Source organism: Sinocyclocheilus anshuiensis, unplaced genomic scaffold, assembly GCF_001515605.1.
Source record: "Sinocyclocheilus anshuiensis isolate Anshui unplaced genomic scaffold, SAMN03320099.WGS_v1.1 scaffold319, whole genome shotgun sequence".
Lineage (NCBI taxonomy): Eukaryota > Metazoa > Chordata > Actinopteri > Cypriniformes > Cyprinidae > Sinocyclocheilus > Sinocyclocheilus anshuiensis.
In genome coordinates this window covers 548,951-571,257 of record NW_015552566.1, presented here as the reverse complement: position 1 = coordinate 571,257, position 22,307 = coordinate 548,951, and the positions used below count along the sequence as shown (strand labels likewise).

The 22,307-nt window shown below is 35.2% G+C and overlaps 2 protein-coding genes across 2 annotated transcripts; both read right to left on the bottom strand.

Annotated features, from left to right (window-relative positions):
* Positions 1-1,983: 1,983 nt before the first annotated feature.
* slc47a4 (solute carrier family 47 member 4) lies at positions 1,984-9,068 on the bottom strand. The gene is made up of 17 exons (XM_016455592.1): positions 8,833-9,068; positions 8,232-8,333; positions 8,048-8,116; positions 6,959-7,107; positions 6,807-6,849; positions 6,645-6,689; positions 6,454-6,551; positions 6,268-6,365; positions 5,538-5,651; positions 5,244-5,311; positions 5,034-5,142; positions 4,864-4,939; positions 4,614-4,683; positions 3,543-3,675; positions 3,348-3,442; positions 3,147-3,245; positions 1,984-2,785 (listed from the first exon to the last, which is right to left on the bottom strand). Exons 1-17 carry the CDS (start codon positions 8,971-8,973, stop codon positions 2,495-2,497), a joined length of 1,800 nt encoding a protein of 599 aa, XP_016311078.1. The 5' UTR covers positions 8,974-9,068; the 3' UTR covers positions 1,984-2,494.
* Positions 9,069-11,308: 2,240 nt separating this feature from the next.
* LOC107664896 (multidrug and toxin extrusion protein 1) lies at positions 11,309-20,711 on the bottom strand. The gene is made up of 18 exons (XM_016455583.1): positions 20,571-20,711; positions 20,240-20,341; positions 19,941-20,009; positions 19,544-19,692; positions 18,219-18,261; positions 18,033-18,077; positions 17,670-17,767; positions 16,378-16,475; positions 16,149-16,262; positions 15,770-15,837; positions 15,095-15,203; positions 14,921-14,996; positions 14,767-14,836; positions 13,928-14,060; positions 13,536-13,630; positions 12,575-12,649; positions 12,316-12,498; positions 11,309-11,386 (listed from the first exon to the last, which is right to left on the bottom strand). The coding sequence occupies exons 1-18, from the start codon at positions 20,709-20,711 to the stop codon at positions 11,309-11,311; spliced, it is 1,746 nt and encodes a 581-aa protein (XP_016311069.1).
* Positions 20,712-22,307: the final 1,596 nt, after the last annotated feature.

Here is a 22,307-nt window from a genome sequence, read left to right as displayed (position 1 = left end):
TAAAAATGATTTACATTACAAAAAATGAAAGACAACAATAAACGGATATCCTGTTCTATTTCTGATGTACAGTACGCCTTGTGGTTGTTCTACTTCATACAACAGTACAAATGGATCTAAACATTTGCTTTGATGCTTCCAGTGTAAACCATTTAAGAACCATTCTTTCAGAATGTTTTTTTGTGTTTAAAAACACAAGAGCCAAGGCAGTGTAAAGGGCTGTTCACACAGAAAGCGTTTTGACTGTTGTGCTTGCATCTCATGTCTTTTGCAGCATCTCATGCAAGACACTGTATTCTAAAAATGCAGCACTCAAGTTAAAAGAAGTTCAACTTAAAAAAAACACCAAGATCTTGCTGTTTTCCATTCCTCTAATTACTATGCATGTTTTACTATGCATGTTTTTCAATGCAAAACCCCATTCTGCGTGAATGGCCCCTGATGGAACCATCAGGGTTCCCTGATGGTTCCATCAGGAACAAAGTCTAAAGTTGAATTTCTTTTAACTTAAACACTGTGGTTTTAGAATGCTATGTTGAAACATGCCCATCTATTGCATTTTTTACACAGAAAACAACTGAAAAGCAGCACAGTGGAATTCATAAACGTATTCTGTGTGAACAGCCCCTTCTTGTGTATTTCGCAGGACCTCGCGCATGATATGTAATTCCAAAAGTGTGGTGCTTAAATTAAGTGAAGTTCAACTTTTAAAAAGCATGTCTCTAGACCAGTGGTTCTCAAACTGGGGTACGCCGTACCCCTGGGGGTACGTGAAGTGACAGACGGGGTACGCGAACAAAATTCAGAGTTTTGGCATTCATTTAATTCTACCCCAACTTAAAGTAACATTAAAACCAAATCAAATACATGATATCCAATCAGCTTACCTCATCTTTTGCGGTCAAAACTGACTGCATCCACACAAGCAGCGTACATGTGATAGGATGGCTGCTGAATATGCTGCTTTAGCAAACAGAGCTGCTGTTCAATGTATCTTTAAAGTAGATCTTCACTTAATAGTATGAAGTATCCAATCAGCTTATCCCATCTTTTGCGGTCAAAACTGACTGCATCCACACAAGCAGCGTGCATGTGATAGGATGGCCACTGAATATGCTGCTTTAGCAAATTGTGCTGCTGTTCAAGGTATTTTTAAAGTAGATCTTTCACATGAAGAGCAAATATTGACACGCACTGTACATTGAGATCGATTTAAACTCTTTTCGATAAAGACACATATCCTGTGCGAGTTATTGTTTTCATGTTTAAAATACGAGCAAGAATGCAAATTTCCCTGAATATCCAAACAATGGCAAATGTGACAATTTTTACAACAGTTCAACAAAAAAGGTCATATTAAGTGAACATTTTACATTTTAAATGTAGCCTACATTTTAAACAGAATATTGTCATGTTTGTTATATTTTGCAACAAAATAGTTCCAATGAAATCTGTAGGCCTATCATCTGGTGTGCGTTTCCAAGCAACATACAACGGTGTTTCATTAGTGAACGAATCTGCGGCTTTGAATGATTTGGAGAGTCAGTGATTAATAACCCATTCATAACTACAGCATTTTGCTTAGTTACTGAATGAATGAATGAATGACGCTACACCTGGCTCATTAATACTTGCCGCCACATATTGGCGGTTTTATTTTTAAATCTACAAGTAGGCTATCACTTCAATTTGCCATCATTTATTGCTTTATTTATTATATTAATAATACATTTAATGGAATGTCAAGAATACATAAAACATAACATACAATTAATAAGGATAGAAAATCTTTGCCTCTATAAAGGTAAAAAATGCACCTGTAAATCAATTTAAGAGGGCAAATAATGTCCTTTAATAGAAAAGGTGTGACTGCGGTCTAAGTGGAAGAGAGGGGGTACGCAGACGAATGTTATATGCCCCAGGGGGTACGCCGCTGTAAAAAGTTTGAGAACCACTGCTCTAGACCATGCTTTTTTTCATTCCACTGGCCTGCAACTCACACTTTTAAACACAAAAACGTGTTCTGTTTGAACAGCCCCTTAATATAGGCAGGCAGGATTCCTTAGGAAGGTTCCGCATGCAACTGACAACGTTTGCTTCGAGTTTCCACCATTCCACCTTGTTTAATAATACAGATTTCTCAATATATGACAGCGGCTTTATAGAATGCCTTCTTTTTGGCAGCATTTCTCCAGCCGCCTGACTAGAAATGTCAACTGAAGAGATTATATGACTGTGTCACTGGGGAACAGACCTTTTCCTGCTAAGCTGCTCAATTTTCTTACTACTTGGCCTAATACTGTGGACAAAGCAAGTGCACACAGAATAAAAATATAATCATCTGTCTAGGTCACAATATACAGCCTGAGACCAATGTGAAAATGCTTCTACTTTTCTAATTCAATACCATTTCTTCATTACCTCTCATGTTCACAGCATAGAGATATTCACAGTGAATCTATCTGAGGTCCAGGTTTCAAACGATACTCATTGACTAGATGGGAGTGGCTGTGGTAAAGTTTGAGTCCAAAGTAAAATTTGCACCAGCACCATAAGATACCTCAGGTAAAGGCACAGTGAGATGGACGCCTATTCCTACAGCTAGGATGAGAAGAGCAGCGAGGGTGGTCAGACCCCTCCTGAGGATCAGCTGAGCGGTAGAGAGCAGAACTGCAGGCTTTTCCTCCACTTGAGTCACGTTTGGCCCCTCGTGCACCACAGTATGGTTGAGCCCCTCATCCTGGTCTTGAGAGCTCACAACCACGTATCCATTCCCATTCTGAAACTGTAAGATAGACTGTAAGCGTTTTTTGTCAACACAATCAATGTAAATGTCAATCAATTATGTTTTTGACCCCAATGACTTTCATTATATGGACACAACTGTTGAAACATTCTTCATAATATCTTAATCTCTTCTGTGAAATGCAAATAAAGTCATAGATAGTTATCATGGGAACAACATGAGGATGAGCAAATAACAATTTTTATTTTTGGTGAACCGTCCCTTTAAATGTGTATGTATGAATGTACAAATCAGCAGAGATCATTGAATGCATTCGTGTTTTTTTTTTTTTAGTTAATGCATTAAACTTCTAGTTCTTGTTGATTATTTAAAATAAAAACTACAAAGACAGAAAAAATACCTCTGCATTGAACACCACCTGGTAGAAGCTGTTGCGATGGTTCGGGGTCATTGCTCCATTTGCTGCTCCACTTGCACTCTTTCCTGTACGCTCAATTGCCTTTAAAAGAGAAAGAACCTCTTTTAGTCATCAACTCAGCACATGATCATGAGGAGTATAATCAGAAGAAAGGTGCCGTTTTAATAGACCTGATATGCTTACCTCTTCTGTCATTTTCTTCCAGTTTAATTTAAAAATAGCCACAATGAAAAAAATCGCTAGCAAAAATACTGCAATGAGGAGGCCCAGCCAAAAGCCTGAAAGAGCACACAATAAATAATTGTAGATATTAATAGGTTCACTGTAATCGAACACCAGTAATTGTGACAAGAGTCATTATGACACATTTAGACGAACCAGCAACTTGTAATTTAGCTGTGAACATCAGAACAATGCTCGATGGGAGTCCAATGCAGTAGTAGCCAAAGAGGTTAGCAATAGCGGCTATCTTCTGCTGCCCTGTGCCAAGAAGAATGCCCATGCCAACACCCTGAAAGAAAAGAAAACTGTAGTACAGGAACTCATAATATACACAAATACACACAAACAAACCAACAGAAATGATATATAATATAATATGAACGTAATTTCTGGCAATATTGTCTGCTTGATTGCACAGACACTATTTGAAGAGAAATGAACTGAGCTGGACGATGACATCACTGAAAAATTGACTGTTTACTATTGTCCTCCTGCATTATCGACACACCATTTTCCTGTTTAACACTGTAAAGCTGCTTTGAAAACAATCTGTATTGTAAAAAGTGCTATAAATAAAGGTGACTTGACTTGACTTGAATATCCATTTTAATACAGTAACTGCACACAGGCACATATACATTACATCCATACATTTTATTTCAGTCATTTTTTTAGTTCAACTTGAAATAACTAAGTACTAAAATAACTAAAACAACTAAAAATAATGAATACAAATTCATGAAAATATACACATTTAAAAAAAACATGACAAAAACAACAAAATTACTAAAACTTTAACAAGAAAACTAAAAATGAACAAAAACATGAAAACAATTTTATTGAAAATATAAAGAAAATCTAATTAAAATACATAAAATAACTCAAATAAAATATAATTTATACATTTTAAACATTAAATATAAAATCATTTAAAATATAAAATCTAATTTAAAATGTAAAAACTATGGTAGTATATCAATAATACTAAAGTAACACTGCAACAAAGGCATCATAAGTTGTTGTTTTTTAGTTCAATTCATGCTACAAAGTTTCTGAAGACTGGCTCTTTTAACTAAAAGGCAGTACTTTCATTCCTACACTCCTATACTTCTGCATTACAGATTCTCCCATTCATTTCAATACAGGTGGTCCATTCTCCTCAATTTATATACTGTCACTGGTAAAAATGTTAAAAAATTAGAGAAAAAAAAGTTGCGTAGAACTCACCAGTATTCCATTGAAGAACTGAAGAGGGCAGTAGATGTTCAGTAGGTGAGACACAAGCTCTGCTATAGCCCTAAATATGACAAACATCACAAAATGGAAAACTGAAACGCAGCTGTTGTTGACATTGTTTCTGTTAAGTCTTAATTCTTAATTTGAAGACTGGAGTGTTTATAGATTTGTTAAAGTGTACTTATGCCAACAAACATTTGTTATTTTTTTGGTGCTTGAAATAATGAGATAAGTGGCTTACTCATCGGAAGTGAATATGTAGCCAATGACTGTTTTTGTCGAGCCCAGAACAAAACCTTGAAAGATTGCTATAACAGCTGGGGAACAAAATGAACGTGTTTACATGACATCAATCGGTGCTGCATATGACTGTCGACAGGCTTGCGGATGATTGATATCAAATGTTTTTACCTGCACTGATGAGAGACACCTTGCTGGTGAGAATGGCAGCAGCTGTTTCTCCAGCACCAAGTGCGTTTCCCACACGAACACACGCTGCACCTTGCATTCCTAATGGGATCTGGCATATAAGAAGGAGGTGAACAAAAACAGCACCATCATGAAAAGGAAAAGGCACATTTTTTATGATAATATGAATATTCTCAGATCATCCAAACACACCATGTAGTTGATGTACGCCAGCATGATAACCACGTGTTGAGCAGCCAGGTCCACCTCACTCAGCATTCCTGATGGGAAGAGGAGAGTTATTCATGAAGGAATGATTCAATGAAAAAACAATAGTAAAAGCAAACTGGTTAAGTATACAAACATAAACATATTTATTTTCTGTACTGTGAATACACCACTGTTATTTTACCACTATTGATATACTATAATAGTTCTTATCAATATTTTACATTTGTTTTTATTTTTTTTATGGTTTTAGTTCACTATTATAACCACGGAATGTACCTGCCAAGAAGCCTCCAACTTCATAGATCCACCATTCAAAACAGGTCATCAGTGTGCTGGGAATGGCTAGCTTCATGTAGGACCCCCAATCCTGCAAGGCTTCTGAAGACCACCCTTTTGGAGGAAAAGGAAACCCGTAAGAAATTAAGTCTGAGTGTGTTTTGAACCTTCATGACCCAACCAACCTTCACACAGGGACCTGCATTCAGAAGTAAATAAGCAAATGTAGCAAGTAGCGACGGTATACTAACCTTTCAGCTATACGAAGGTTATGTTTTTTAAATTGTGTAGGTTGTCCAGTAACAAGACAAACACGCTCTTCAGAAACTTTCCTATTAGCGATTCATTATAGTGAGAAGCGTTAGTCTGATTCAATTTATTGTCTTGGAAAGTCTTATTCGATTTAGTTAATGGCCTCGTCTTTTCTCTGCCATATGCAGAAGAATATATACGCAAGAATTATTCCAGTGAATCGACTCCCAGTGGACGGCCGTGAAAAGTCTAATTCAATTTAGTGAATCGAATCATTCCAAACGATGCTCCCTGTCATATGCTTAAATCCGAATTATTGTAGGAAAATGGTTCACCCTAAACAGCATTCAAAGCGTTATTTTGTTCAAGAAAAAGACTAAAGTAACAAAAAGTAGCTTGACTAGGTAGTTTAAAAAAATAGGCAATCAAGTAGCTTTTTTGCAAACTACACTTTCAAAGTAACATCCACAAAACTCACCTCCCCAAGTTTTTTCATGGAGCCTCCGCCAGCGGATGAAACAAAACAGGGCAAAACAATTAAAAACCTGAGCAAAGGTATTTGCAGCAGCAGACCCACTAAAAATGAACAGAAAAATATGAGAATACTGAAAACCAAAGACATGTGAAAAGACACATAAATAATATGGAAAACATTTATACTCACTAGACTCCAAAATCCCACCAGTACAGCAGAAAGTAGTTCACTATCACATTGGCAACATTGGCAACTGCAGATGCGAACATCTGAGGCTTGATCACTCCCTACAGAGGGTTCATGAGCATGACAATATCAACATACAAGAACTGAATGCAGTTATTAAGTTGTTCATTTCCTTAAAAAATCATTGTATGTACCTGGTTCTGAAGATATGACAGTTGCAGCTGATACAGAAACATGGCCTGTAATATAGACATGGGACAGGATGAGGATGAATAGCAATGTATAAAAAGAATTATTTGATTTGAGTTCATCTGGGCTGGAAATGCAATCCATAATCATCCATTAGTGGACCTTACCGGAATTGCTGGCAAATATGCAACCACATACAGCTGTGCAATCCTGAGAGAGAGAAAGTGTCAGTCAGTCAGTCTCCATAGTGTACTCTAGTGCATCAGCATTCAGCAGTCAATATCAATCCAAATATGTTCAGAAAGAGTGCGCCGGTCACCTGGCCACCTCAGGGTCCTGCCCCAGATAGAGAAGGAGAGGCTGGGTGTTCACAAGCAAAGCCCAGCAGGGCAAACTGAAGAGCGTCAGAATTATGATGCCTCTCTGCAGGATGACGCCTACACGGAGAAGGTTCTTACTCCCGAATGTCTGAGGGCAAGATGAAAGACTGTCGTAAGCTATTAGTTATTTTACTATACACTATCAGAAAACAAGGTACAAAACCGTCACTAGGATAGTACCTTTTCAAAAGGTACTCTTTGTACCTTTTATATAAAGGTACTTTTACTCTTTGGGTATGTAAGTAAATAAACACTAATATGTAATTTAAAGTACTATGTGCTTTTAAGATACTATTACTGTATATACCATCATGGGGATAAATAAGGGACAAAAATGTACCTTTTAGCTTTTTTACCTTTGCTTCAGTGAAAGCTTTATAGCCTACCTTTTACTATGACCTGTGTTAACGGTTTAGGGGAATCAACCTAAAAATGTTTTATGACTATAAATGTTATGACAGAATCTTGTTTTTACCAATTACTTTAACTGATCTATAATGAAAATAACACATAAAACCTGTTAATGTTATTTATGTCGATTTCTTTGCATATCATACAGCATTTCATCTATATGGAATGCAAGACGTCATACAATATGCTTGAATATAACAATGGAGAATCATTTGTATTCTAATGCCTTTGAAGTATTTAACATAAACAAGACACGTTATTTATAGACCTTAGTAAGGTTAGACGCCATATTGAATTTCACACATATAAACTAACAACAAGCACTAAATAAAACTGATAAATAACAATTTTCACAACTGTTTATGGAGTTTTTGTCCACTGAAAGATTTTTTCGGAAAGACATTTTGTCAGCTGAACAATCGGTATGTTGTTAAACAACAGTACAACCATTAAACGCACTGTACTTAAGTCCCTCACAGCCTCATTTTCATTGCTGTCAAAAACTGTTGTGTGATTCACGGTAGTCCTTTCATTATTTAATTTATTTTTTTTTATTTCAGGCTTTTGGTTTATTATTTTATTAAGCAGTTGGAGTGATATTTGTGTATAAAACACACCTGTGATACCAAAGTGTCGCATGCCAAAGCAAGTCCCAACCCCGTTGCTGCAGCTGTTACATTTATTGTCTGAAAAACAAATCAAACACATTTTGCTTAATGCTCTATAACTACATTGCACATCTTAATAATGTGGTCCATAACACATATTGGCCGGCAGAAGTTTTGAATCGAACAGACTTACAGCTGAGGCCATGGCATAACCCGCTAGCACAGTGTTCCCCAGGCGGCCACAGAACATTGTCACCACAAAGAAAAGGAGGAAATTCAGGAACCGGCACACAAGCTAAGAATACAAACAAAGAAATATTTAGCACAAAATTAAGATGAAAGTTCTGGACTCACATGGATTATGGCTGTGAAAGTACACAGTCACATGGATGAAAAACAAAGCACCTCTGTGAAGATTCTTGAGAGAATTTTATTTGTAAACCAATTTCTTTAACTGATCTTCTTTTGGAAATATCCCATGCTCTTAATGTGATTTCTAATCTATTCATGACAGGCATATTTTTTTTTCAGTATTTATTTTATGCAAGATGCAAGACATATCGTACATGATTATGGATGCATTTAACAATCAACAATCAACTCATCCAGGATTCATTTATATTCAAATGGACATGCATGAAGACATAATACAAACTGTACCCAAAACAGATCATGGTCTATTCAGTAATGGATAATTTTTTGTATAAGTGGCTGCATTTCTCTGCCAGCTCTCTACTATTCATACAAAACAAGCATAGCACATTATCATGATGGGTATGTGACAGACTCCTCACCAGGGGTCCAGTCATGCACAGGATGTGGCATAGCTCTTCTCTATACACCAGAGGGATGCAACGCCTCACAAAACCACAGCAAAACAGCTTGGCACTGGGCTCCATTGACACGGCATCAGTTCTGGGACTCGAGGCGTCCATGATCTTCTCAGTAGTGATCCTCGAAGACACTGTAAGAGGCCTGGCTTTGCTTCATAGACTGTAAGGGACCCTTCTACCGCTGTTCATTCTTCAGGTCCGCATTCAGCACCTTTGAAGGCTTACTGATTAACTGAGGTGAAGACAATGAGAAGCTTTGATTTAATCCACAGGATGGGAGGAGGATGTTTGCAATCCTGGCAAAGAGTTGCATTGTGTGATGATAGATTTTTTCACAAGATCAATCAGTTATTTTTAAAATCTAATTACAAGTTGATTAACAACTGTATTTACAACACATAAATGTAATAAGTATAATGATTCTATTTAATATAGCCAGTATTGAGTTGAAAATGTATAGTTTAGTGTATTTAACAGCAGAAGACTTCCAGCTCTAACTATGTAACCCATGCCTGAGTTACAGTTGGCTCTAGCTCCACCACAACAACAAAGTTACTACTTTGAAAAAAGCTTTACATATTACTTATTGTTACTTAAATGATTGACTTATTGTATCACAGCTTGGTGGATCGTTTACTAGTGGAGTGTTCTCTGGTGTACATATGAAAACTCTAAACACCACAAAAAAAAAGTACTCCTCAAGTAAACAAATACTAAAAATTACTATTAAAATTCTTACAAATGTTTTTTTTTTTTTCAAAATACATTTTTACTTTTATTCAGCAATTGGATGCATTAAATTGGTTAAAAGTGACATTAAAGACATTTTACATTGTTACAAAAACACATTTGAAATAAATGCTGATCTTTTGAACCTCTTATTTCATCAAATAATCCTGCAAGAAATGTATTATGGCTTATACAAAAATATTAAGCAGTGCACACTGAGCAAAATTAAGCATATTAAGCAATAATAAAGCTGTTTTCATCATGATGATAAGAAATGTTTCTTGAGTAGAAAATCAGCATATTAGAATGATTTCTGAAGGATCATGTGAAACTGAAGACTAGAGTAATCATGCTGAGAATTCAGCATTGCCATCACAGGAATAAATTACATTTCAAAATACATTAAAAAAGAAAACATTTTAAACTGTAATCATTTTTCGCAATATTGCTGTTTTTACTGTATTTTTGATTGTCTTGGTGAGCATAAGAGATGTCTTTCTTTAAAAACATTAAACAATACAATGTGTAAAAATACACTTTGCATAAAACTTATGCTACTAAATCATCTCGTTCTCAGGTTTTTTATACTCCACATGACCTTTGGCCTTTTCACTTTCAATGACCTTCAGATTACAATGACAAATATTTTTTGCTTATGCATGCCATTCACATGATATGCCATTCACACCCCCTCCATTAACCCATATGAAATGATTCATCCAGCTGCTCTTTTCAACCTAGAGCCACAAATATGACTTTAACATTTAAAAGCCAAGATTTGTTTATCATTACAACTGGCTTTTGATTGTCATTTGCCGGTAATGTCACTGTAATTGTAGATCTATTTTGGTTTGTTTCTTCATATAGTACAACTCACAGCCAAGAACATTTACAAACAAATCAATGAATCATCAATCAGCTTCCAAGAATCAAGTTCACGAGTGACTAATACCTAAACTAACGTACATTAGACTCACGATGTGTTGGACCATCATATACAGTAGATGCGATTTCATAAAAAGGATGACTTTTTTAAGGAGAAAGGCAAACATTAACATGTTTTTCCCTTCCTCCTCAGTGCCTCACACCAACCTTTGAACCAGTGTGATGTTCACAAAGCTGAAAGTCCTGGCAAGATTTCAAGAAAAAGAATAAGAAAAAAGAGAGAGAAAGAAAAAGATGTTGTAACAGCTGCTCTGAGTTCATATAGCTGTACTCATGAATTTTAATATTGCAAATGTGTGATGAGTAACAAATTATACATGCAAGTTATTTTAGTAATTTTCCATCATTTGCCAAATAAATATTGTGCATACACCAATATGTCTCCTTTTATTCTTTTTAAAATTATGTTTAAAATATTAAGAATGTGTGCTAAGGATGAATGAATATCAGAACATCTGTTTTATCATTTTCACCTTTAATCTGTTTTTTTTTTTAATCAAAACAAATAAAATCAGGAATGACTGATTATATAAAATATGATTCAGAGACTGCTCATGATTGAAAACTCTGCAGTTGTATTTGTTGCATATTATGCAAAGCTATGATGTTTAAAAATACATGTAAAAAGTGCTTTGTATTTTGTTTCTTTTAAGAATCATAAATTCTAACATAAAAGGCTTAATGTGTCAGAGGACACGAGTAAAATAGGAAAAGGGTACAAATCCCTGATTTTTTCTAAGGATTGTGGCATTTTCCTTTCTCATTACTGCAGAACATGGTCAGGAGATGGGATTGTTTCATTCAAGGTGACTGTAAAAATGACTTTCTGCCCCATGAATCCCTGGGGAAAAGGTAAAGATGTGATAGATTATCCTATCAATGTTGTTCTCAAACAATTTCAGTCAAACATAAGAGTCCAAAACATCATTAAACTGCTGCTGCCAGCTGGGAATTAAAAAATTGCAAATAAAATATACAATTTCGAAACAAACGAAAAGTTAATTTTCTAAAGTATATATATATAAAAAAGAAGTCGTCTGCAGGTTTTCAGATAAAACCTTTTAAAATAGTACTTTCTTAACCAGTGTTTTGTTTTGTTTTCCAATAAAACTAAATATTCTTAAAAAAATATATATTTGCATTTCTGTTGGTTTGTTAATTGTTTTAAACCTCATGTATGTAATGCTTCAGAAATGATTAAATGTTACCCTGGACCACAAAACCAGTCTTAAGTCACTGGGGTATATTTGTAGCAATAGCCAAAAATACATTGTATGGGTCAAAATTATAGATTTTTCTTTTATGCCAAAAATCATTAGGATATTAAGTAAAGATCATGTTCCATGAAGATATTTTGAAAATTTCCTACAGTAAATACATCAAAACGTAACTTTTGATTAGTAAGATGCATTGCTAAGGACTTCATTTGGACAACTTTAAAGGCGATTTTCTCAATATTTAGATTTTTTTGCACCCTCAGATTCCAGATTTTCAAATAGTTGTATCTCGACCAAATATTGTCCTATCCTAACAAACCATGCATCAATGGAAAGCTTATTTATTTATTTTAATTTTGAAAAATTGACACTTAAGATTGACACTTGGAAACTATAACTTTCTAGAAAATGGCTAAACAGAAAATACCTGGGATATACTGTATGTACAAACAGCTACAGCTCTATGCTCTGGTTTTCAGATAGAGATTGAAGTTGAATGGATGAGAGATGAAGGCGTAGTAAAGTTTGAGTCCAAAGTAGTATTTGCTCTGACAGCATAAGACACCTCAGGTAAAGGTACAGTGAGATGGACGGCTATTCCTACAGCAAGGATAAGAAGAGCAGCGAGGGTGGTCAGACCCCTCCTGAGGATCAGCTGAGCGGTAGAGAGCTTTTCCTCCACGTCTGGCTCCTCGTTCTGATCACTCGAGTTCATGCTCATGTACTCATCCCCATTCTGAGAGCAGACAAGACATCAAGCTCAGTTTCCAGAGATGTTTTGTGTTAAGATCAGTAAAAGTCATCAGACATACCTCTCTGTGTCTCGCTGTGAGACTATCCGGAGTTGACATTGCAGGGATTTTACGCTTTCCAGCTCTTTCCACTGCCTGAAATGTTATGGATGTACCATACATCATACCATATAATTGATGAGAACAGAAAATAATTAAAAGCATGGAGATTTTAACTAAAATTACACTTGCATTTCTGGAAAGAAATAACTGTAATTGCATGACAACAAAAACATTTTATTTTTGTTTTTTTATCAGCTTTACTCAACAATCTATACATACAACGCATCAGTCTTTGCAGTGTAAAGCTGAATAAAAAGTCAAAATTCACAATGTAAATAAACTCATAATATTACTACATAAAATAATCAGATTTATATAATAATAATAACAATTTAATTCATAATACTAATAATAATTTCTATTAAATATTTTTGTAAATAATGTACTGTATTCAGTGCATTTATTATTTAATATTATTATTTTAATATTTAAAAAAAAAAAATATATATTTTCTGTTGACATCATAAGCTTTAAAATAAATAAATAAAACGTCAAAATTCACAATGTAAATAAACTCATAATATTAATACATAAAATAATCAGATTTTTATAATAATAATAAACATTTTTTTTTTTTGACATCATATGGGCAGTACAAGCTACTGGATAATGTTAACAAACAGCTTTAAAAAATAAAGTAAATAAAGCTAATTAGACATTGTTTTATCAAACTCACATTCAGTCTGGATCCATTTTGGTATGTAAAAGCCACTTTTCATAATCTGATCAAATCCTGATGGACATAATCAAGTCTCACCCTATATTTTTTTCCTCACTGAATATCTGTTTTCAACACGTTATGAAGTAAAATAGACTGTGAATTGTAATTCATTTTTACTAAACATCTTAAAAAGATCTTTTGTAAAGATGATTACAAAAAAACAAAAATAGGAAGCGCACCTGAAATACTGAAATATACCTCTTTGGTCACTCGCTCCCAGTTGATCTTAAAAATGACTGCAATGAAAAAACTGGACTGCACACATACGCAAATGAGAAGTCCCAGCCAAAAGCCTGTGAAAGCAAGAGAGGACATTGCTGTAGGACAGCTGTTATCTCATTACAGAAATGTTTGAATGAATGCTGTTCTGGGTGCTCGAGATGCATTAATGCAATTCTGCAGGGACCTGTACTGCGTCCACTGATGTTCTCTACGTGCTTCAACCCAATGAAATTATGATTTAGAAACCAGATGCTAACATGGTGACCACAGAAGATGACAAGGTCACAGAATATCAACGAGTACAATGAGTGACAATTTATTTGAATTGTTAATAAGATCACAGCATGAAAAAATGAAGGAAAACAAACCAACAACATCTAGTTTCACAGCAAACATGAGCGAGGTGCCAAGTGGAAGTCCAATGCAGTAATACCCAAAGAAATTAGCTACAGCTGCAATCTTCTGCTGCCCTGAACCCAACAGAATACCCATGCTGACACACTTGAGGACAGAACAAAAGAATACATTTAGACATTTACATTTTTGCATTTACAGAACATTTATCTGACTGTGCATTCAAACTATACATTTTATCCGTTTGTGCGTTCCAGGTGAGCCAATCAAACACTTAAATGATTACACTGCAAAAAACATGTACTTAAGGAGCAAAACGTGCATACGATTTTGTCCAAGAAAATATTTTCTTATCCCATTGGCAACTATATTGTTGTTAAAATTATGCTTCAAAAACAGAAAAACAATTCACCAATGGGGTGAGAAAATAAACTTCATTCAAGATACATTCTTCATTACTCATTATACATGTTTTATTTAATGTATATATTTATTGTGAAAAAAATTGGTGTAAAATTTCCTTTAAATTAATTTTAGCTATCAGATTTTACAAATGCATAAAAATGGCAAGTAACACATTGAATTAAACATTAAACCTTTAGGTAGAAAGACTGAAATGGTATTTTCTTTTAATCTTGTATTATTTATAACTTTTTATTATATAGCCTACAATTTTTCAACTTAAAAAAAAAAAGTACTTATTTTTGGATTTTTTTTTACTTTAAGAAGGAAAAAACAAACAAACAGTGCATTTGGAAAACACAGCCATCTAAAGCCATGCATAAAAATAAATCACTTGTCAATTCTTCTGAAAAAACAAATAATAATAATAATAGCAATGTAAAGTACTCACAACAAGACCATCAAAGAACTGAAGCACACAATAGATGTTCAAGAGTTTGGAGACGAGTGCCACAATATGCCTACAAAATAAGACACAATCACCAGTACAGTACTGTTTAAAGAACATCATTACTGCAAGTCTGATTTGCAAAACAAATACCTACCCGTCTGATGTAAATAAGAAACCAATCACAGTTTTTGTTGATGCAAGCACAAGACCTTGCAAAACAGCCAAGGCAGCTGCATCCAAAAGATAAAGGAAAAGAAAAAGGACGTGTCAGACATGAGCAGACAATGAAAGATGAATGTGTCTCAAAGGAATATGACTGTTTGTAAACCTGTGCAGCTGAGGGACACCTTGCTGGTGCGGATCGCTCCGGCCGTATCTCCTGCTCCGAGTGCATTACCCACACGTACACACGCCGCACCTTGAATCCCTAATGGAAACTGGCATCCCAGGAAAATACATTACTGTTCAAAGGTTTGGGGTCATTTTAGAGACATCTCTTATGCTCACCTAGGACACATTTTTTAAAATAAAAAATACATTAAAATATTATTATCATTTAAAATCACTTTTCTATGTTAATATATTTTTATAAAATGTAATTTATTCCTGTGTTGATCAAGCTGAATTTTCAGCAGCCATGTCACATGATCCTTCAGAAATCATTCTAATATGCTGACTGATTTGATTCTCAAGAAACATGTTATTAGCAATGGAAACAGTTATGCAGTTATTATTCTTTGATATTTAGAAAGTTCAAAAGAACAGCATTAAAAATGTCTATTCTGTCACTTTTGATCCATTTAATGCATCCGTGCTAAATATAAGCATCAATTAATTAAAAAAAAAACCTGCTGAGTTCTCTAATAAATTTCATATACTTTGTTTGTCTGATAATGTATCAAGTAAATCATTGTTTGACAAGGGACATAGTAGGAAAATGGAAGCATTTGCTAATTTTCCTTTGGGAAAGTTATAATTGGGTCAAAATTAGGACTTAAATTACCATGTAGTTTATAAAAGCCAGCATAATGACTGCATGCTGAGCTGCCAGATCCAACTCTCCTAGCATGCCTGAAAGAGACGGACATAAGGCAATGCGTTTGACAGTATTATAATGTTGCATTAAAGTGGTTTCTCTCTGTGTTAAAGCTTTTACACAAGGATTTTCTCTTTTCCTAAAGCAATCATGCATGAAAAATAATTTGTGGCTGAAATTAATAACCTTAAACCACATTAAGCACTACATCCAAACAGACATTTTAATTGGAGGCCATTCTTCATGTTTAGGCCTAATGAAATGCATAATTCAATTTCAGTTTACAGGCAGTGGTTTCTGTGTATTAACACAAAGGTTTGTTTTCGACTTTAGTCTTAAAAAGCACCTGCTAAGAATCCTCCAACCTCATAAATCCACCACTCAAAGCAGAGCATCATGGTACTGGGGATGGCCAGTTTCATATATCCATCCCACTCCTGCAGAGAGCCACATGACCAGCCTGTGGAGAGCAGAGAAAGATTTCTCAGACATAGAGTGGTATTTTATGCATTTATGTAAACAATATAGTAAGTTTGTCTGGTTTATCTGTAAGTTTAACTAGCTAGTTAGCTCACCTCCCCATGTTTCAACATGGAGCTTCTTCCAGCGAATATATAAATAGAGGAAAACACAAATATAGACCTGAGATATGGTATTGGCAGCAGCAGATCCACTGAAATACAAAAGCCAGAAAAATACACGACTGTAAAAATGGTACAGTAGTTGCATGTCCTTGTACGGATTCAAATTTAAGCAGTATCAAACTAAAACAAGTGTAGTTGTTCCAAATATCAGAGTACGATTACGATTACGATTAATACTGAATAACTTATTAAACTTTAGACACAATATGGTCAGTGCATAGCCAATGGGTGGAGCTTAACGTTCAGCTCCCCCTCTTTGGATGTAATGGCTGGTGCTTGAAGGTCCAGCCACACCCTAACTCTATCACTAAACCTAATTAGATCAAGCTCCACCCATTAGATCCGTAGAGGTGGAGCTGGACTAGGACAAACTCCACCCATGTCATTTTTTTTTACTTAGTATTTTTACTCTGCAAACAAAAATAGTTCCAAACAGAGCCATAGCAGAATCATATGGAAGCCTTTTTCTGCCACATAAGAAAAAAATCATGCTGTGGTAAGGCATAATTATGAGACGAAAAGTCAAAATAATGACTTTAAATGGCGTAATTATGACACAAAGTTGATATCATGAAATAGTCATAATTATGACTACATCAGAAATTTTGATTTGAATATATGCTTATATTCAGAATTTTGACAAAAATATCATAATTATGACAATAAGTCAAAATTATGAGATAAAAAGGCAAAAATGACTTTTTAAGTCATCATTTTGACTTTTTATCTCATGACTTTTTAAGTCAAAATTTCAACTTGGTATGTCATAATTCTGAACTTCAAGCCCATCATTTCAACTTTTCATCTCACAATTATGACTTTTAAAGTCATAATTATGACTTGCCAAAGCATGATTTTTTTTCTTAGAATGATTTTCATAGAATCGTGTCGCAACTATTAGAGGCTATCATTCCTAAATCAGTGTTTTGAATGAATTGGTTCAGTGAACGATGCAATGACTCACTCATCAACATTTTTGATCAAATTGATTCAGTGAAGGATGCAATAACACACTCATAAAGACAGTGACTTGATTTATTCCTAAATGAATCAGTGTCTTCGAATGAATCGATTGAATAAACAGTTTAACTGCTCAAGTAGTCACATTACTGCATGACTAAATATGTTCAATCTGTTTCGAGAACCGGAACTGTTGTGTAAATAACCAATACAGCATAACTGTGTATAAATGATTGACAGGGATTACAACCCTTCAAACTTACTATAACCCAAGGTCCAACCAGTTCAGAAGGATGTAGTTTGTCACCACATTTGCAATGTTGGCTGCAATGGCTGCATACATCTGAGGCAGAATCACTCCCTACAGACCCAAAACAACCACTGTTAAACCATGCTTTGGATCTATTGTCACTGCTGTGAAATTACATTGAGTGACACATATGAAGTCACTCTGTATCATACAGCGAGATGATCTCTGCCAATAAAGATCATACCGTAACAGTTGGAGGCTGACTGTGATAGTTACACAGCTCTACAGGTTTTAAGATCTTGCATGCAACAATGCTTTTTGAAGAACTCAGCTAAGGTGCTTATCTGCACTTATCTGCCAAAAAAAGATTGCATACCTGGTTCTGGAGATAGGCTACTTGCAGCTGATGCAAAAACATAGCCTGTGTGAAAAGAGAGAGAATTAGAAACTCTGCTGGTTGAAGATGGGGTGTGTATATATATGTATCATATTTCAAGCTGTATCATGTAAATTATGTAACTGTGCTGGCAAGAGGAAAATTATGCTATTTTTTATGACTCACTGGAACTGCTGGCAGGTAATAAACCACATAGAGTTGAGCTATCCTGAAAAGAAGCACATTTGTAACTGTGAAATAGAGGACAAGGAAACATGAATGATTTAAAAAAGAGAGCTGTGAGTTATTATACAGCAGAATAAATCTGCTGCGCAGTGTCATTTCCATCTGGGCCTGCATCTAAATTAAGTATTACAACGTGTGCCTGTGCACATTAAAATGCCTCATTTTTTTATGTCAATATTTATTTAGAAAAAAAATGCTGCAAAATATATTTGCTAGAGATAGGGAGGACTGTCATTCTCAGACACTATCTTGTTTGTACAAAACCTTGGGGATCTATAACTTTACACTAACATGAATAAATATTGCTTTTTTTGGTTCTTGTCAAAATTATTTATTCATTCTAAACAGTAAACAATGAGCCATTCACCACTTACTTTTTAGCGCAACCTACTGTTGGCCGATAAATAAATCAATATTTTTGTTTTGTTATCCAGTAAAACATAAACGCCTTTAAAACAAGATACATTTTCTTGAAGCAAATTGTTTTAGAGAATATATCTTGAAACTTTTTCCCACTGAAAAATATTTGTTTTTCTTGTTTTTAGCATAAACGCAATCAATACATTGTGTTAGACGTTCACCCCAAAAAATGAAAATTTGCTGAAAATATACTGTAGTTCAAACATCTGATAAAAACATCACAATAATCCAGAAGTAATCCATATGACTCCAGTCCATCAATTAATATCTTGTGAAGTGAAAGCTGCATGTTTGTAATCCAGCATTATTATGAATTACGGATTGGTATTTTGGCCAGAAATGAAAGTTTAAAGTTACAGCACCTTAATGATGCTTTTTTTTTTATACAAATACACAGCTTTTCGCTTCACAAGACATTCATTTGTTGACTGGAGTCGTGTGGATTACTTGTGGATTACTGGGATGTTTTTATCAGCAGTTTGGACTCTCGTCCTGACGGCACCCATTCATTGCAGAGGATCCATTGGTGAATAAGTGTTGTAATGCTAAATTTCTCCAAATCTGTTCAGATGACGAAACAAACTCATCTACATCTTGGATGGCCTGAGGGTAAGTAAATACTCAGCAAATGTTCATTAAAAGATTCCTTTAAAACAAGAGAAAGCACAATGCTAATAGGGTAAAATAGATCAAATTAAATATATTTTAATATCTTACAACATTTTTAATATGAACAAAAATTAAATAAATTTAAAATATTATATATGATTAGATATTCTACTGAACAAGAAGACAAAAATATTTGAATTAATTTATTTTGTTTTATTTTTTTTGCAGTGAATCACCTGGCCACCTCTGGATCTTGACCCAGCAGCAGGAGGAGGGGCTGGGTGTTGATGAGCAGACCCCAACAGGGCAAACAGAAGATCAGGAGGATCAGGACACTCCTCTGCAAGATGATGCCAACACGGCGCAGGTTCTTCCCACCGTAGGTCTGACAAGAACATGAGATCAGAACTCAGACACTTCAAATGTATTCTGTATTCCTGAATGTCTCATATGGTACCAAATTTAGAATTTCAGCAGAATGTTATGTATTTCATGTTTCGTTGCAGGAGATCCAGGGGGTCCAATGCTTTATTTCGTTTTGTCCCCCCTAATTCAATTTAGGTTTAAATCCCAGCTCTCTGGTGTGGTCTCATCCTGTTGGACCCCACTGCATATCCATACATATTTTCATACCTGAGAGATAAGGGTGTCAGCCGCCAATGCAAGACCTCCACCTGTAGCTGCAGTTGTTATGTTTATCGTCTGATGAATCAGAATAACAAGCATCAGCTTCTTCTCAGCCATGCTCTGAACTACTTCAATACACAAGCTTCAAACCCAAAGGCGTGTGATACGTCAAACCCCTGATGGCTGAACTTTTACAATACTGTGCCAACATTTGCATTTCATGCACCAGTTTTTCTGTTTTACCACAAAGCAAACAGTATGCAACACTCCAGGGAAACAATAAGCAGAGCAAAACATAAACTCACAGCTGAGGCCATTCCATAACCAGCCAGCACACTGTTTCCCAGGCGACCGCAAAACATTGTTATGACAAATGGCAGGAGATAATTCAGAATGCGCGATGCAACCTGGAATGACAACCTGAGAATTCTCAGTGGATGAGAAGTACATGAGAGCACTGAGCTACGTATATGGAGGAAATAATGACAGTTCTTTGTTTTTCTGGATTGCAGATTCATTCTTTACCACATGAGGTGAAATTCATATAAAACTTCCAAAGTTTCCTTTATGTTAATATGAATAGATTAATATTTTATATTCATACATGAGTGTAAGTGAGAGAAAAAAATGTCATACCAGGGGTCCAGTCATGCACAGGATGTGGTAGAGCTCCTGTCTATATACCAGAGGGATGCAACGCCTCACGGATCTGCAGCAGAAAAGCTTGGAACTAGGCTCCATTGATGAAGTTTCAGTCCTGGGACTTGAAACGTCCATGATCTCCTTAGACCTGATCTGCAGTGAGGCCAGAGACGCGGCAGGGGACAGTCCCACTGCTGCAGCTGTGTTGCTAACAGGTCAATGTGGCAAAGTTTCACCATCTTAAAAGCTTACTGATTAGATGAAGCATATGAGTGGAAGGGTTGAAATCTGCAGCTAGATGACCTAAATACAATAGAGAGCTTTACTTCTTGAGAATAGTTACAAAATAGGAACTTGAGGAATATGTTCAGCATGTGCCAGAACAGTCAGGATTTTCATTAAATGAAATTGATCGACACAATATACATAAACTGGAAAAAAATGTTGTTGAAACAATTTTAGAACAAACTCAGAAATTGCTAGTAAATTTCACAAATAATTGCAAAGAAATGTCAAGTAACAATAAATTAAATGCGAAATTTATTTAGAAAAAAACCCCAGTGTTTTCTTGTAAAAAGTAATCCAAAAATATTTGTTTTATTTACAACTTAGAATTTTTTTTTTTTTTCTTACAGTGCCATTTTAAAGCACAGCTCACATTTGATCAACTACTGTACTGACACAGCCAACTTGGGGTACTAGGCCTTAATTTGCTTGGCAAATCTTAGCAAACAAATATGAAAACATTTTATTTTTCTTGAATGTCCATCTAACGATTCTGAATTCTTATTTAGGACATTTTAGTACGGCATTGTGACACTGACGCCACAATATCGCTACTGAATCAAAAGCGAATGAACGACTTTAATGAGTTGGTTCTTTTTAATGAATCAAACATACAGCTTATAACTCACTAATGAGAATAATTTTAGCGTTGTTACTGACTGGTTGTTCATATGACAACGTTTATCTTTAGATACACATTATGCGCTCAGTCCTAGTCAGTAAAATTTTATAAATACTGACAGAAATTTAGGTTACCTCATTGTTTGTTGTGTTTTGGCAGCTTTAAAAAGCTGCAAAAAGACAGTAAAAATGCTATTATTAAAATTCTCTCATCATCTAACAAAGGAACACTTCTTTTTCATATATATTATTTAAAAGTGTTAAACAAATCGTAAATAGAATCGTAAGGGACTGGAATCGTTCCAGATTCTTATCCCGGTTACATCACTGTTATTCTTCCACATGAACTAGAACTTGAGGACAATGATTCGAATTCACAGCATGAACTGCACACAAGAGGGGGCAACAGAGCTTTAATTATTGGCCTACTGGAAAACCCCACGTTTTTCACTTCATAATGTATATAGAGGCTATCTATACAGTTGCCTTGTTCTTCTAGAAATGTACGGCGTCCTTTTGTAAAGTGCATGCTTTAAACAAAGGCCCACCATGACAGGATGTTTCCTGACAAAGAAATCTAGTGATAATGCATGACAGATACATCTAGCGCGATATAGGCTAACTTAGGGGAATGTTTGATATTGATTTGCTTGTCCTCAAGGCTGAAAACCTGATTATTTACTTCAATACCACTCTGCAGTAGCCTACACGTGACAGAATTGAATGAAACGCATTTGATGTCTGTAAAAACAACACTTGGGAGTCTGTACCAGTGGCGTGTCCACAAGAGTGGCACGGGGTGGCAACTGCCACCCTTAAAATGAG

Bases quoted from the DNA above. Each gene is read 5' to 3' on its own strand.
- slc47a4 (XM_016455592.1), bottom strand. From the start codon at position 8,973: ATGGACGCCTCGAGTCCCAGAACTGATGCCGTGTCAATGGAGCCCAGT. The intron at 6,366-6,453 runs GTGAGTATAAAT...GTTCATTTTTAG, and splicing joins TGGTGGGATTTTGGAGTCTA to TGGGTCTGCTGCTGCAAATA. The intron at 5,652-6,267 runs GTGAGTTTTGTG...TTCCTCCAAAAG, and splicing joins CCATGAAAAAACTTGGGGAG to GGTGGTCTTCAGAAGCCTTG.
- LOC107664896 (XM_016455583.1), bottom strand. From the start codon at position 20,711: ATGGACGTTTCAAGTCCCAGGACTGAAACTTCATCAATGGAGCCTAGT. The intron at 19,693-19,940 runs GTATGAAAATAT...TGTTCTTGTCAG, and splicing joins CTGACACCCTTATCTCTCAG to ACCTACGGTGGGAAGAACCT. The intron at 15,204-15,769 runs GTAATTTAAGTC...CTGGGATGCCAG, and splicing joins TGGCTTTTATAAACTACATG to TTTCCATTAGGGATTCAAGG.